The sequence below is a fragment of the Geotrypetes seraphini genome, chromosome 5 (genome assembly GCF_902459505.1).
Source record: "Geotrypetes seraphini chromosome 5, aGeoSer1.1, whole genome shotgun sequence".
Lineage (NCBI taxonomy): Eukaryota > Metazoa > Chordata > Amphibia > Gymnophiona > Dermophiidae > Geotrypetes > Geotrypetes seraphini.
In genome coordinates this window covers 79,830,326-79,846,925 of record NC_047088.1, presented here as the reverse complement: position 1 = coordinate 79,846,925, position 16,600 = coordinate 79,830,326, and the positions used below count along the sequence as shown (strand labels likewise).

Sequence of the window (16,600 nt, the reverse complement as noted above, 5' to 3'; positions counted from 1 at the left end):
TAGTCCCCAGATTATTACTCCTGTAGTGAAACTATAGTGCTCATTGATTGGGAGCACAGGGTTCAAGGGAGGTCCTAGCTGTTGTAGTGCAAGTTTTATGCTTTCTGCTGAATCTTAGGCACCCCCTATTTATGTCTGTGGGGTTTTTCTTGGCCTAAATGCCAGTGCCTAGGTTCAGTTTAGGTGTCTAGATGCAAAACACACGCCAAACTACCCCTACCTTGCCTACTTTCTAGAAGGCTACTTGGGTTAGACACCTACCCAAAAGCAGTAGGTGCCTACCGAGTTAGGCGCCTTCCACCCAATTAATTTTAATTGTTGCCAATTATGAACTCATTATTGCTCATTAATGGCACCGATTAAGCTAATTAAAAAATTAAGTTAGGCTCCTAAATTGGCTAGGTACATTAATCTAGGCACCTAACTTAAGGCACTGTTTAAAGAATCTGGGCCTGTGATATTCTTTAAATTTAGTGTGCAACCACTGAACGTCGTTGTTATAGTCCACTTGACATGCATCTAACTGCAACATATAATCAGTAGAATCTCTAATGTATAAGGGAGTTAATGGAACCAACGGACGTAAAAATGTGTCAATGTAAGTGGACAGATTTTCGAGTAGTGATCCTTTTGATGAAATTATGGGACAATCTGGAGGGTCATGTAAATTTTTATGAATTTTGGGGAGTAAATACAGTACTGACATGACAGGATACTGAACAGGATACTGAACAATTCAATATCCTGTCATGCCAGTACTGTATTTACTCCCCAAAATTCATAAAAATTTACATGACCCTCCGGGTCGTCCCATAATTTCATCAAAAGGATCACTACTCGAACCCCTGTCCATTTACATTGACACATTTTTACGTCCGTTGGTTCCATTGGCTCCCTCATACATTAGAGATTCTACTGATTTTATGTTGCAGTTAGATACGTGTCAAGTGGACTATAACAACGACGTTCTATTGGTCACAGCTGATAGAGAGGCTCTTTATACCAATATACCACAAGAAGCAGCAATATTACTAATCAGTTCTCTTCTTGATGCTAGACCAGATGCTATGAAGCCCCCCACCATTTTTTTATCCACTCTTTTATGGTATGTTCTTAAAAATTTATTTCTGTTTCAAGATCAATACTATTTTCAGATAAAGGGCACGGCCATGGGTGCCTCAGTTGCCCCTGATGTAGCGAATCTTTATGTTACTAACTTCGAAAGACAGTTTTCAGACAGTTCACCATGGAAGCCCTATATCATATACTGGAAGAGATATATAGATGATGTTTTCCTGATTTGGCAAGGCAACGTTGAAGATCTAAAAAAGTTCTTCATATGGTTAAATGCCTGTGATCACAACCTCAGGTTCACATATACCTTCCACAAGACTCAATTGTGTTTCTTTGATTTATTAGTGAAACTTACAAAGGATGGTTTTTCATACACCATCATTCGTAAATCAACTGATCGAAATACTTTATTACATTATCAGAATTGTCATCCCTTACATTTGAAGAAAACATACCGGTTGGACAGTTCCTAAGACTTTGTAGGATCTACTCATCAATAGATGATTTTGAGTCCCAAGCAGAAATAATGAAAAAACGATTCCTAGAACGGGGCTACCCCATGTCTGTAATCAAGAAAGCTTACAAAAGAGCCCGGTGGGCTTAACGTACATATTTACTACATCCTCAGCCTAAAGAAACCACCAGTCAGGTAACTTGCGTTCTTCCCTTCACACCTGAGGTGCACTCAGTCCAGCAATATATATTGAAACATTGGCATATAGTGCAATTAAATGAAGGATTCCATGAGCCCCCTCTTTTTGCCTTCACTAGAGGTAAAAATTTAAAGGAATATCTTTCTCTATATTTTCTTCCTGTAAGACACCAGGTAACTGATAGTGATCAAACACTTGGCCACTTTCCGTGTGAACAATGCAGTTTGTGTGCCTGTTCTTTTTCAGGCCAGATTTTACATCTAAATGGTAAAATAATTAAGTTACATCATTCCACCTGTATCACTGCCCATGTTGTGTACGCTATATGGGGTCCATGCAGTTTGGTCTATATTGGAGAAATTTCTAGAGTTTTGAAGATGAGACTGATTGAACATCGCTCTCGCTTACGTCAACAAAATATTGATGTCCCATTGGTAGCTCATTGTATTGCAGCCCACCATTCATTTATAGATCTAAAATTTGCGGTTGTCAAAGTAATATTGCCCTCACCAAGAGGTGGCGATACCACTGCTATTATGCTTCATAAAGAACGACGGATATTTTATTTGAATTGTGTTCATCCAGCTGGTCTAAATAGAGAGTTTAACCTATGACATGCTGCACAAATTCACACTTTATTTTTCATTCTTTGTTTAGTTTATATCTATATATTCTCTACAATTAACCTCTGTTCCTAACTTTTGATTTATTTTTTATTTTTACAATTTTCTTACTCTCCCTTTCTGTTCTCACTTTTATCCTTTTTCTCATTTTATATTTTTATATTACCATTTGTGTTATGTGACGTTTACACACTCATCAGCTTGGAATTAGATTTTGCACATTTGTGCCATCATTTCATACTCACTGTTCTCTTATTTTATTTCCCACTTTCATTTTTATTTTCATTCTTAGTTGTCCTCCTTCAGGTCTTTCCAAGTACAGTGGTGCCTCACACAACGGACGCCTCGCACAGCGCACGCTGCGCACAACGAACTTTATGTCTTGATTCGTACAACGAACTTCGTTTCACACAACGAAGTCGCCCGAGCTGCATCCTTCCGCGCAGGCACTGCGCTTAACTGCCCTCTCTCCGCCTGGCTCCCTCTTGCCCCCCCGACTCCCCGACACGATCGGGGCAAAAAGGAGCCCAAGCCCTCTTGCCCCGCCGATTCCCCAACTCCCCGACAATATCGGGCCAGGAGGGAGCCCAAGTCCTCCTGGCCACGGCGACCCCCTAACCCCACCCTGCACTACATTACGGGCAGGAGGGATCCCAGGCCCTCCTGCCCTCGACGCCACCCCCCCCCCCCCCCCACGACCGCCCCCCCCAAGAACCTCCGACCGCCCCCCCAGCCGACCCGCGACCCCCCTGGCCGACCCCCACGACACCCCCAACCCCCTTCCCCGTACCTTGCTGTAGTTGGCCGGACAGACGGGAGCCAAACCCGCCTGTCCGGCAGGCAGCCAACGACGGAATGAGGCCGGATTGGCCCATCCGTCCCAAAGCTCCGCCTACTGGTGGGGCCTAAGGCGCCTGGGCCAATCAGAATAGGCCCGGGAGCCTTAGGTCCCTCCTGGGGGCGGGGCCTGAGGCACATGGGCCCAACCCGACCATGTGCCTCAGGCCCTGCCCCCAGGAGGGACCTAAGGCTCCCGGGCCTATTCTGATTGGCCCAGGCGCCTTAGGCCCCACCAGTAGGCGGAGCTTTGGGACGGATGGGCCAATCCGGCCTCATTCCGTCGTTGGCTGCCTGCCGGACAGGCGGGTTTGGCTCCCGTCTGTCCGGCCAACTACAGCAAGGTACGGGGAAGGGGGTTGGGGGTGTCGTGGGGGCCGGCCAGGGGGGGCGCGGGTCGGCTGGGGGGGCGGTCGGAGGTTCTTGGGGGGGGCGGTCGTTGGGGGGAGGGGGGGTTTGCGTCGAGGGCAGGAGGGCCTGGGATCCCTCCTGCCCGTAATGTAGTGCAGGGTGGGGTTAGGGGGTCGCCGTGGCCAGGAGGACTTGGGCTCCCTCCTGGCCCGATATTGTCGGGGAGTTGGGGAATCAGCGGGGCAAGAGGGCTTGGGCTCCCTTTTGCCCCGATCGTGTCGGGGAGTCGGGGGGGCAAGAGGGCTTGAGCTCCCTTTTGCCCCGATCGTGTCGGGGAGTCGGGGGGGCAAGAGGGCTTGAGCTCCCTCTTGCCCCGATCGTGTCGGGGAGTCGGGGGGGCAAGAGGGCTTGAGCTCCCTCTTGCCCCGATCGGGTCGGGGGTGCCAGGGACCACACGGAGTCACCCACCGTACCACCCGATTCGGGTAAGCGCAGGTATCGGTGGGTGGCTTATTTGCGGGGGGGGTGCCTTATTTTACATTTTTTTCTAAAAAGGGGGGGCTGTCTTATTTGATGGCCCTGCCTTATCATCGGGGAAACACGGTAGAAAAAAAAAAAAATGAACAGTTAAGTCCCAGTTTTTGCCGCTGAGACTCTGCCCTCTCTCACTGTAAAATTAGACTCTACTTAGTCTGTCTTTAAATTTAAAAAATGTGTGTTGTTTTAAAAAACAATTATGTTTTTAGATGTATCTAAATAAAAATAATAACCAAAAATTTATCTTTTTTTATGTCATCTTAGCATATTTTATGCTACAGAACGAATTATTTTTTTTAACATGTATTGTTATGGGAAAACGCGTTTCACATAACGAACTTTTCGCATAACAAACTTGCTCCTGGAACGAATTAAGTTCGTTGTGTGAGGCACCACTGTATGCTTTATAGTTGTCACACTGGTATTGTGGGCTATGGTGGTCCGATCATTCTAGTTTCAGTGCTGTATAGAAATGACGCCTCATTACGTAAGAACGGTTAACACGTTAACATCCGGCAGTCATGCCATTTTATACTCCTTTGCACATTTTTAAAAGCCGTTGATGCCAGAAGATCACGTTTCATTACGTAAGCACGTTTGATACGCTAACATCCGGCAGCCACGCCCCTTTATATCTCTTCATATACTTTAAAAGCCGTCGATGCCAGAAGACTATGTAGAAGACGTTGGTTCCTTCATACAAAAAAATCTGTGCGAGCGTTAGACTGGCTCACTCTAGTATGTTATTTTAGCTTTTTTGAATGTTGGATTTGTTTCTTTCCTTTTCTTTTGTTTTGTAACTCTCTTAACCTGTTGTTCATTTTTTAGTTTATTCAATGTCCGCTTCGTGTTAACAATGTTGGCTCATTTTTCTTAGTACTTGTAAGTATAATTTAGTTTGACCTTTCCTACCCAAGTAGGAAGGTTTTCAAATAGTCTTTATTTTCTTTTTTCATTTATTTTTCTTTTCTTTTCTTTTACTAATATCTTAGGCACGACTGTTGGATTCATCTCTTTGAAGGTGTGTTGTCTGAGTTTTACAACAACTATTATCACCCTTTTCTCTGTTTTCCATTGTTTTCGGTTGGTTATGGAGGATTTGTATCTCACTATTCCCTTCGGGTTACTGGTTTCTCACATATACACATAGCCACATTTTTCTTAGCTTCTCCATTACCTTTTTTTAAGTGCATATTTCAATAAATTGTCATTTTATACATTATTATGTCATTTCACGCTCTTTTTTTTAAATGTTTCACACGGTAAGGCAACTCGAGTTTGGAAATTTCCCCCGAAGAAGACCAGGTCAGGGTTGAAACGCCTTCAGAAACAAGAGGCGTCGGGAGTTGTTTAACATATCAACGATGATGGTAGCTGGTTCCACCTCACGATAAAGCTAAGTGTTGCCTTTTTCTTTTCAAAAAAATCTATTTTCTCTATTTTTCCTTTTTTATCTAACATTAGCAGTTTTGCACATTATATTCCTCATATTTAAAGAGCTGTTTTGCATATAATATTATTTATATTTAAGAAGTTTTTGTAGGCTTTTGCACATTTTAGGCACATATGGTTTAGCTGATCCAACACACACATACCAACCCCCTTTTTAGTTAATAAATTGAAGGTTTTCCACTTACATCTCATGCAATTTAAAAAAGTGCTTTCAAGTTATAAATTTATTGAATTTCTAAAAGAATCTTTCAAATTTATATGAATTTATCACATTAACACGAATCAATATTTTAAGTCTCTTTTCTATTTGTTCTATTTCATTTATTATATAAAATAATATACATTATAACAATATTTAATTAGTCATATTTTAATAAGATTCAAAATTAGTTAAAATAAATTTAGTAATAATAATTCTATTAGGGAATAAAGTGTTAATAATTTATTAGGGAATAAAATTTAAAATTTAAAATTAAGCAGTTGAAAAATAAAAAAAATTGTTTGGTAGGGGGTGGTGGACATAGATGATTATAACAATATACAAGACAGGAACTTGCAATGGTATACATCATATGAGGTTCCAAAGACTGAAGTCTGTATAATTTATGATATGTCCACCATTTTTGCTTTAAATATCTAATAGGAATTGTGATTTAGTATTAATACTTTTTATACATATAGTCCTTGGAAATCATTGATTTAAAAACCTTATTTATTAGTTGCTATGATGGCTTCAATACAATAATGAACATAGTTAGAATTGTATTGTAAAACATATTATCTTCCCTTCCAATTTTTCTTGTTATCAAAATCATTTGAGTCTTAGGGATGATATATATTTAAGACCTCATTACACATTATCTAAGCACCTAACGTTTGGCAACCCTCACAGAATTGCCCTCTTCCAAGGTATAGAATGAAGGAAATGTTCCTAATGACCTACTGACATTCTTCAACAGTGTTTTAAACCATAGTTTTACAGAACTCAAGGATTCCATGAGTAGCCCTGAACGGTTCTGCAAAAATTCCAGACCATTTGAGAATTATTACTTCTGGGGGAATTGCCCCTGCTGCCACCCCCAAAAATGCTGTTCCCTTCTGACATCAAGTGGCTGTCAGTGCATCTAAGTTGCATGGTGCCCACAATCCCCTGCATGGGAGTCTGGGCTTAAACTTTCCAAGAGCTGCCTGGGAAGGAAGAGGAAGTAGGGTTGGAGAATGCCTACTAGTGCAAGGTATTGGAAACTGCCTTGCTTGTGGGTGGAAGGGATAGCTGTGGATGAGCTTACATATATGACGTAGTCTGAGTGGAGCATGGGCAGGGAACATAGTCACACATATAACTTATAGATTACTATCAGTTATGAGCATATCTCTGGAACTAAAGCTTACACAGTTACACCAGCCTTAAGAATAGCATAAGTGCTCATGTCTAAGTTATACTTGTGTACCTCATCTTTTATGCCTATTCTTTGGCCACCAATATATAAGCAAACTGTTATAGAAGTATCCCCCCAAATTCCAAGAACAAATGTACTCGCACAAAAAGCAGATACAAAATTCAGTGGGTATAAATGTTTTGAAAGGGAAAAGGGCAAATATACATTCCATTTGAAATTTGTTACAATGTACATGGGTAAAAAATGCTGAAATTGCCATCTAAATGTCTTCATGGGTAAAGCAGAGCTAGCAAGATACCTTAGTAAGAAATCTGAAATACCTCAGAACCCTCCTCATTCTTGCCATCTTTGTTGATACAGAAGGGCTTCCATATTTTATGGAAACTGCACACAATTAGAGCATATTTTGACGTATCATCATTTAGATTGTTGGTACAATCTCTGGTATTACAGGACCAGAGACAATATGGATTCACTAGAGGTAGGTCTTGTTAGACAAATCTGATCAATTTCTTTGACTGGGTGACCAGAGAATTGGATAGAGGATGTGTGCTAGAAGTGGCATATTTAGATTTTAGCAAAGCCTTTGGCAGTGTTCCACACCGACGTCTGATGGGCTGGGTCAAGAACTGGTTGAGTGGAAGGCAACAGAGGGTAGTGATCAATGGAGATCGCTCTGTGGAAAGGGATGTTACCAGTGGTGTGCCTCAAGGTTATGTTCTTGGGCCTGTTCTTTTTAACATTTTTATAAACGTTATTGCTGAAAGGTTGTCGGGTAAGATTTGCTTCTTTGCAGATGATACCAAAATCTGCAATAGAGTAGACATGCTGGATGGTGTGAATAACATGAAGAAAGACCTGGCGAAGCTTGAAGAATGGTCTGAACTTTGGCAGCTAAAATTTAATGCTAAGAAATGTAAGGTCATGCATTTGGGCTGCAAAAATCTGAGGGAATGGTACAGATTAGGGAGTGAAGAGCTTATGTGCACGACAGAAGAGCGGGACTTGGGTGTGATTGTATGTGATCTTAAGGTGGCCAAACAGGTTGAAAAGGTGATGGCGAAAGCTAGAAGGATGCTAAGTTGCATAGGGAGAGGTATGGCTAGTAGGAAAAGGGAGGTAATGGTGAGACCTCATTTAGAATATTGTGTACAATTCTGGAGGTCGCACCTTCATAAAGATATAAAAGGGATGGAGTCAGTCCAGAGGAAGGCTACTAAAATGGTATGTGGTCTTCATCATAAGGCGTATGGGGACAGACTTAAAGATCTCTGTATACTTTGGAGGAAAGGTAGGAGAGGGGAGATATGATAGAGACGTTTAAATACCTATGTAATGAAAATACGCATGAGTTGAGTCTCTTTAATTTGAAAGGAAACTCTGCAATGAGAGGGCATAGGATGAAGTTAAGAGGTGATAGGCTCTGGAGTAATCTAAGGAAATACTTTTTTACAGAAAGGGTGGTAGATGCATGGAACAGTCTCCTGGAAGAGTTGGTGGAGACTGTGTCTGAATTCAAAAGGGCCTGGGATAGGCAGTGGGATCTCTCGGAGAGAGAAAGAGATAATGGTTACTGCAGACGGGCAGACTAGATGGGCCATTTGGCTGTCTGACTGATTTTGATCATGTTACTCCTTTTCTCTGAGAGCTGCACTGGTTACTAGTGGAGGCCCATGTGAAGTTCAAATTTGGTTGCCTATGCTTTAAGGTGTTGTTTGGCCTCGCACCCAGTTACTTAATGGATTTGTTTGCATTCGTTGAATCGAAACGTTCAAGACGTACATATGCTCTCTTTGTTTTTCCATCTGTCAAAGGATGCAAATTTTAAAAACCAACGCCTTTTGTCATATCTCAAGCAGCATCATGGGATAGGGATTTGCAATCTCTAATAATGACTTCAAATACCTACCAACACTTTAGGAGAAATCTAAAAACCTATTTGTTTCTTAGTTTCATGGGTAACTGTAACTGAAATTTCCCTTAAATTGTAACTTGAATTTCTTTTGTAAACTGCATAGAACTTTACGGTGTTGCAGTATAGAAATAAGCTTTTATGTTATGTCATATTCATTTTCCCTTGCATTTTCAAACACTGCAAAAGGACAGTGACTTTAGTCCACAGCTAAGCTCTCTCGGTCCCTTCCACCTAAAATCACAATGAAACCCATTTATCTCATGTTTGCCCTGTTTCCCTTACTATGTAAATATTCTTACCGTAAAACTGTTATTGATATTCTTGATGCTGGTCTCAGCCACACTGGCATCAGAAAGATCCACCTCATCGAATATTAGAGACTGTAAAAATACAAGAAAGAGAGACATCATGGAGTGCAGAGATACATTAAAAGGGGACAGGGAGGTATCTAAAACTCAAAAACACAAATAGAAGAGAAATACGGATGAGTAGGAGTCATGGAGTAGAGAATACAAGGAGTAGGATTTTTACAGCATGGAGAAACAGAGACTGGAGAGATAGGCAGAAAAGGTGAAGAGACATAAATGAGTCAAGAGATAAAGGGAAGAGAGATGAGTAAAGAAACAAAGAAAATGCTCCTTGCTCAACAGAGTCCAAAACAGACTAAGGGCTCCTTTTATTAAGGCGCGATAGGGCCTTAATGCGCGGAATAGCATGTGCTAAAATGCCACATGTGCTAATCCGGTGCGCGCGCTAAAAATGCTAGTGCACCTTTGTAAAAGGAGCCCTAAGAGACAGAAATAGGGTTGGGCTCCCTCCTGCCCGGATCATTCTCAGCAGGGATGGGGGTCACCAGGTCAGGAGGGTTTGAGCTCCCTCCTAGTCTGGCGACCCCCACCCCGCTGACTACGATTGGGCCTGGAGGGAGCCCAAGCCCTCCTGGCCTGGCGACTGCCGAAACCCCCACCCCACCGACTACGATCGGGCTAGGAGGAAGCCCAGCTCTCCTGGCCCGGTGACCCCCCACCCTGCCGACTACGATCGGGCCAGGAGGGCTTGAGCACTGTCCTGCACCGGGGTGGCGCCGGGCCAGGAGGGTTTGGGCTCCCTCCTGCCCGGTTCGTGTTGGGGGGAGGGGTGGATTGCTGCAGGAGAGATGGCTCTCCTGCTGCTTTAGCGAACCCAAGTGCTGCGTTTGGCGGCACTTGGTGGTATCGCTATTGCGGCCTACCTCCCGCCCTTTCCCCTCCTCTAAAAACGCCTCTTTTCGCTCTATTCGTTTAGAGGCAGGGGAAAGGTTTAAGCTGGTTTTAGATACGTCTAAAACCAGCTTTGGTTATGGGTACCCATTTAGGCCACTTTTTAGACGTTTTTTATTTTTTATTTTGAGCCCAATACTGTTATTCACAGGCCTTTAATACATAGCTTATTTTCTTTTTTGATCAAGATCATTTATTATCCCGTAACCTTTATGTTTTTGCCATCCCCTTTTTCCTTAAAAATTTTGTAATTTTACACTTCACCTTGTTCCTTATGTTTCCAGTCTTGTTTGTTTTTATACTCTTTTTTTAAGTTTGTGTCTTTAATCCCCTTATCCAATTTTTATTGTAAACTGCTTAGATTTTAACTTTGGTTTTATATTGGCAGTATATCAAATAAATTGGACTTGAACTTGAACCAGGTGTACAATAGGAGGGAGTCTATTCTGCAAAGGAACCTAGGGTTGGCATAAGTGCAGCCTCCTAAAAGAGGCAGAGGCATATGTAACCTCCAGTATTCTGTAAGCTAGGTGCATAAGTGCGAGCCCTGCCTATTTCCCACCCATGCTCTACCCATGTCTATGTCACCCTTGTTTGTAATTTGTGTGGGTATTTGCAGAACAGCACTTAGGCAGTATATTATCATGTAAGAATATAATTCAGTGGCAATGAGAAGAAAATGGGAGGTGATGTTAACATCTGCATTACCTTGTACCCATCCAAGTTAACTTCAGGCCCTAGTAAAAATCAGTTCTGGCTATGCCAGTGGTATTATATGTTCACATATAAATGCACATATATCATGATTTTAAACATTTACACATGTAACGTGTGCAGAAACGTGAGCATCTATAGAATTGGCCTTATAGTGCCTGGGCAGAGCGAGGGTGGGAAAAAAAAACTATCTGTATGGTGATAATAATTAGCCTCTATCTGGGCACCAGGTCTTTGGCAGTGCCCAGAAGCTACCCAGTATGGCTGATATTCAGTGCTGTATCCGCATGGTTAACTGGACATAGTTAGGACTGCTTTTCATGTAGTCCAACATGCCCAGTTAGCAATCAGACACCAGAACTGAATATCGCCAGCTCCACCCTGAATAATTCACACCTCTACTCCGCCTCCATACCGCCCTGGCACTAACTGGAGGTTGCCGTGGCGGTAAGAGTAGGTATTAAGAGGCATTGTCCAGTTAAGTGCTGCTGAATGAACAGCTGTTGAGCTAGCCAGCAGCAGAAATCTCTCCTGCCCAGTTAAATCATTTTAAATAGTGATCCCAATATGGATGGTCTAAAATAGAATATTCATATAGCAGCTGAATATATGTATTTTTTTAAAATGCCATGGCTGGTGTTTAAAAAAGTAAAATACACTGGCCGTCAGGTTTGAAAATAGACCCCAAAGAACCCCAGAGCACAGACATGACACGGTGGACTCATTCCATGTGCTAGAATCTTGAGTCTGATTTACTATATTTCTGGTTATAGAGACGTGAAGGAAAGAACAAGGGGAGGGGGACAGCTATATTCCAAACAGGAGCATGAACCATGATGGCATGGGGTAGAAGTTTAGCGCCCAGACCCCGAAGATGGACAGAGATTTACCTTTGAGTCTTTAGCGTAATAAAGCGTCCTCCCACGCAGCTTGAAGTATCGTCTTTTCCACCTCTGGAAGGAGCTGGTTTGCTTCAGTAAGAGGCCCTCCTTTACGCTTTTCTGTGAAAAGAACACCAGCAAAGAATGAAAAGGGCAGCCTGGCTTGTCTTCCTCAAACAGGGATCTCAAATCAAAATACAGCTGCAGAGCCCAGCCGAGCCTTCCCAGCTCGCCCCACTCTCCTTGCCCTGCATGGGGAACAGCACTCTGACTCCTGCCTCTTCTAACCTGACTTCATTGCTAACCTGGTGCAGGGCAGAAACGAAGCAAGCCTGTAAATTCAGAGCCTCCATTCACATCCTCTTGGGAGAAAATAGCGTGGAGAATGTAGTTAAGGATCAGGGGTCAGAGAACAGCTGGTGCCTAAATTTATATTGATGGGGGGGGATTATTTTGTGAAAGTGAAAAAGAGCGCTTCGTGTGTTAGAGATGCCACTATTCCCAGGAGCTGAGCCCAGTTGTCTCTCACTTTGTGTCGTCGAAATTACGGCAACGGGTAGTGGCATGTGTTTTCTTAAGTGCTTCTTTGTAATCATTAGTGCTTTCATTTAATGAGCGTGTCAAAAAAGATAGAGAGCATAAAAGAAAGGCCAATACACACAGACGGACAGATCGTGAGTAAATGGTATTTTACTCAATTAAAGTTGCCCATTTCTCAATTAATCCCACCTATTACCCAGCTCATTTAGTTCTTTCTAATCACAGCCTCCCTGATTTAGCTTTTATTGGTTTTCTAGCTGAGTGTCTGCTGTGTCTGTCTCAACTGGACTATATGCTCAGTGAGCAGGGACGTTCTGTGGTTTTGTAAAACAGCATATGACCTGGGAGCGCTACACATATCACAATAAAACATACGTGCATGCATGAGATCCAATTAAAAAGACACATTTCTATATGTATTATATTTCAAATAGCATTCCAATAGAATTTAAATGAAAAGAAATACAGCAAAAAAATATTAATGCAAAATATAGCCACTAAAATATATATAAAAAAAAAATCATTTAGACCACATAATTGGGCCAATAGGAAAAACCAAACAGAAAAATAATGGTAAAAATATTCAGAGACATACCTACCCCCTCCTCCTTTTACAAAACCGTAGAATGGTTTTTAGCACTGGCTGTGGTGGTAAATGAACAACTACTTTGGAAAATTGCAAGCCATGGAATCGAGGATGAAATACTCACATGGATTAAAAACTGGCTGGAGCATAGTGGGGGTAAATGGACAATACTCGGACTGGAAGAGTGTCACCAGTGGGGTGCCCCAAGGCTTGGACTTGCGCTCTTCAACATCATTATAAACGATCTGGACATTGGTACGACGAGTGAGGTGATTAAATTTGCAGACAATATGATGTTATTCAGAGTAGTGAAGATACCGGGGGATTACGAAGATCAGCAACATGACATAATCAAGCTCGAGAAATGGGCATCAACATGGCAGATGAGGTTCAACGTGGATAAGTGTAAAGTAATGCATGTCGGTAACAAAAATCTCATGTACGAATACAGGATGTCTGGGGCAGTACTTGAGAGATCTTCCAGGAAAGAGACTTGGGAGTTCTATTTGACAAGTCGATGAAGCCGTCCTCGCAATGCGTGGTGGCGGTGAAAAGAGCGAACAGAATGCTAGGAATGATAAGGAAGGGGATCACAAACAGATCGGAGAATGTTATCATGCCGCTGTACCGGGCCATGGTGCGCCATCACCTGGAGTACTGCATCCAGCACTGGTCGCCGTACATAAAGACGGACAGGGTACTACTGAAAAGGATCCAGAGAAAAGCAACTAAAATGGTTAAGGGGCTGGAGGTGTTGCCATACAGCAAGAGATTAGAGAAACTGGGCCTCTTCTCCCTTGAAAAGAGGAGACTGAGAGGGGACATGATCGTAACATTCAAGATACTGAAGGGAATAGACTTAGTAGATAAAGACAGGTTGTTCACCCTCTCCAAGGTAGAGAGAACGAGAGGGCACTCTCTAAAGTTAAAAGGGGATAGATTCCGTACAAACGTAAGGAAGTTGTTCTTCAACCAGAGAGTGGTAGAAAACTGGAACGCTCTTCCTGAGTCTGTTCTAGGGGAAAACACCCTCCATGGATTCAAGACAAAGTCGGACAAGTTCCTGCTAAACGGGAACGTACGCAGGTAAGGCTGGACTCATTTAGAGCACTGGTCTTTGACCTAAGGGCCGCAGCGTGAGTGGACCGCTAGGCACGATGGACCATTGGTCTGACCCAGCAGCGGCAATTCTTATGTTCTTATGTTCCTAGAATTCCTATGAGCGTCGGAGCTGTTACCGCCGTGGACAGCACTAAAAACCACACTATGGTTTTGTAAAACGGGGGTTAAAGAGGAACAACTTGCTCTTTAGGCCTGTTTCTGAATGTGTACTTGGTGTTCTCTACCATCATTACGCTAGGCTCTTCCTTAAGACAACAACAACAAAAAAAAATCAGTGAGCTTTTTAAGGTTGAAAACCAAATAGAAATTGCACCCCTCCAAGCAAACAAAACATCAAAGCGCACAGATATCTTTGTTCCCCCCACAAATTAATTCTTAATTATAGTCCTCACATTGTTTGAAACTATTGTTAGAATGACACAGGGACAGAATGTGTTCCCGTCCCCACAGATAACTGCGGGAAATCATCCCAGTGTCATTCTTTAATGTCTATCACAACCTCAGTTCTTCTACTCACTACTAATTCTACTATTTATCACTTATATAGCGCTGAAAGGCATACACAGCGCTGTACATTTTGACATTTAATAAAAGGTCCCTGTTCAGAAGAGCTTACTTGGACAGACATGACATATAGGGTTGGGGATGCAGAATCCAAGGTGAGAAGAGTTAGCATTCTTCAATGGAAGGCTAGGGGGTCAGTGGCTGTGCTCATTCATACTCTGATTCTTGCCCCTCTCCTTACAGAATGACATCAAGTTTCAAGTTTAATAAATTCTTTGATTAGATCGCAAAATCTCATTTCAATGCGATTTACATCAGATAAAAATCAGACAAAATAATAAAATCCACATATATCACATATACTGCTAATTAACATTAAAACATTAGGGAAAAGGGCAACTTAAATTACAATATTAAAAAAACAAAACCAAAAATAAAATCGGGTATACGTTTAGTACACACAGGATGGGAGACAAATACCTACATATTTCAGTGAACCTCCTCGTCCTACCCTAAAATATAGTAAGACTGATCTATTAAAAAGCGTCATTCCCCAGCCTATTTACTGTTAAGTATTTGCTACCATCATTAAAACACTGAGGGCCAGATTCTGTATAGTGTGATCAAAGTTGTCCACAGAAATCTGTACGCATTGCCGATTTTACATACACAATTGAATAAAAAGCCGACCAGCACCGATAATTGGCAATTAATAAGTACTAATTGGCACTAATTAGAATATATGCGTACGACTTTGTAGAAGTATTCTACTGCGCAGAACTGAAAAGGGCACATGGCTAGGAGAAGAGCCTGGGTACGAACCACACTCAATTTAGGCACAGGTATTTAGATCAGATTTTCATTGGCATAAATGGTTGGGTCTAAATGTTAGTCACGCACATGGGCACTGCATGTGATTCTATAAACTGTGTCTGACTCTGGAGGCATTTTTATAGAATTACACTAAGCGCCATCCTTTTCAGCACCGATTTTTTAGGCATCATACGAATATATATAGAATGTGGCCCTGTGTGTTTATTTGACACAGGTCTATCACAGAGTGTATTGAGGTTTTTTTTTTTTTTTTTCTGTATCAAGAGCCTCTGCCTAGTAAGAGAAATTCTAAACCCAGCATAACACAAAGACTATTTTGGCGGGAAACAGAATCAGACTCCCCCCTCCCCCAGCACAGCATGGGCATTTTCAGTTCACCTGCCTTTCCTCTCTGTTAAGGGCATATAAATAACTTCCGCTTACTGGAAAAAAGCATAACCCCAAACAGGTTTGTAAGAGGACCCTCCTAGGCTATTCATAGAAACAGTTAAACAAACAGAACTAACTGCACTATTTACTGCCCTTCAGGGACACAAGAAACAGGCTCGGGCATCTCTCGGTGTGGAGCTGAAAGCTGAAGAAGAGCCTGTGGATTACAGGCTGTCAATCAACCCCACGGATAAACATTAGCTCCAGGGGCAGTCAGTCGCTTGCACATTGAGTAACCAAGCACAAAAACTGTCAACTGAGACCTGTAGCTAGATCCTTCTATTCCATTTCTCCTACAACCTTGTGCTTTCACCAAGGTCAGTTCTGTCACTTCGGACACCGATGCTTCAAGGTGTCTCCAAAAGATACAAGTTCTCCCTGCCTAGTCATCTACAAAATAATGATGTTGTGTGAGACTTTGAACGTTAATAACAGTGTCTTCACTTTTGTTTTCTGAACTTCACAACTGCTCAAATATGCAGTGGAGAAATGTGCCCGAGAGAAAAGCGCAGGACCATTATTAGAATGCGGCCTAATAACAGGAGATATGCCAGATTGGGTCAGATAAATGGCTCATTGAACTCTGATACCCATCCTTGATAATAACCAGTTGTGTAGTAAGGGTGAGTGGCGCCCAGGGCGGTGGTGCCCATCCCCCACGCTCTTCCCCACCCCTTCCCTTTCCCGATACCTTTTTAACTTCTCCGGTCTGAGCAGCATGCCCACATTGGTGTCGGCTCACCCTTTGAGGCCACTTCCTAGGCGCGGGTCCCAGAAGTGACATCAGAGAGAGTGCCGATGCCGAAGTGGGCAGTAAAAAAGTTATGGGGGAAGGCAAGGGGTGCATACATGTGGCAAGGAGAGGAGTGGGGGGTGGGGGTGGCAGAGA

General features: G+C 42.5%; 1 protein-coding gene across 2 annotated transcripts in view; it reads right to left on the bottom strand.

Annotated features, from left to right (window-relative positions):
- DGKK (diacylglycerol kinase kappa) overlaps window positions 1-16,600 on the bottom strand; it is a 420,961-nt gene that overhangs the window by 149,100 nt on the left and 255,261 nt on the right. For both annotated transcript variants that reach the window (XM_033946472.1, XM_033946473.1), the window contains exons 3-4: window positions 11,706-11,816; window positions 9,142-9,222 (exon numbers count right to left, since the gene is read on the bottom strand). In XM_033946472.1, coding sequence (XP_033802363.1) covers window positions 9,142-9,222; window positions 11,706-11,816 — 192 coding nt within the window. The remainder of the gene's footprint in view (window positions 1-9,141; window positions 9,223-11,705; window positions 11,817-16,600) is intronic.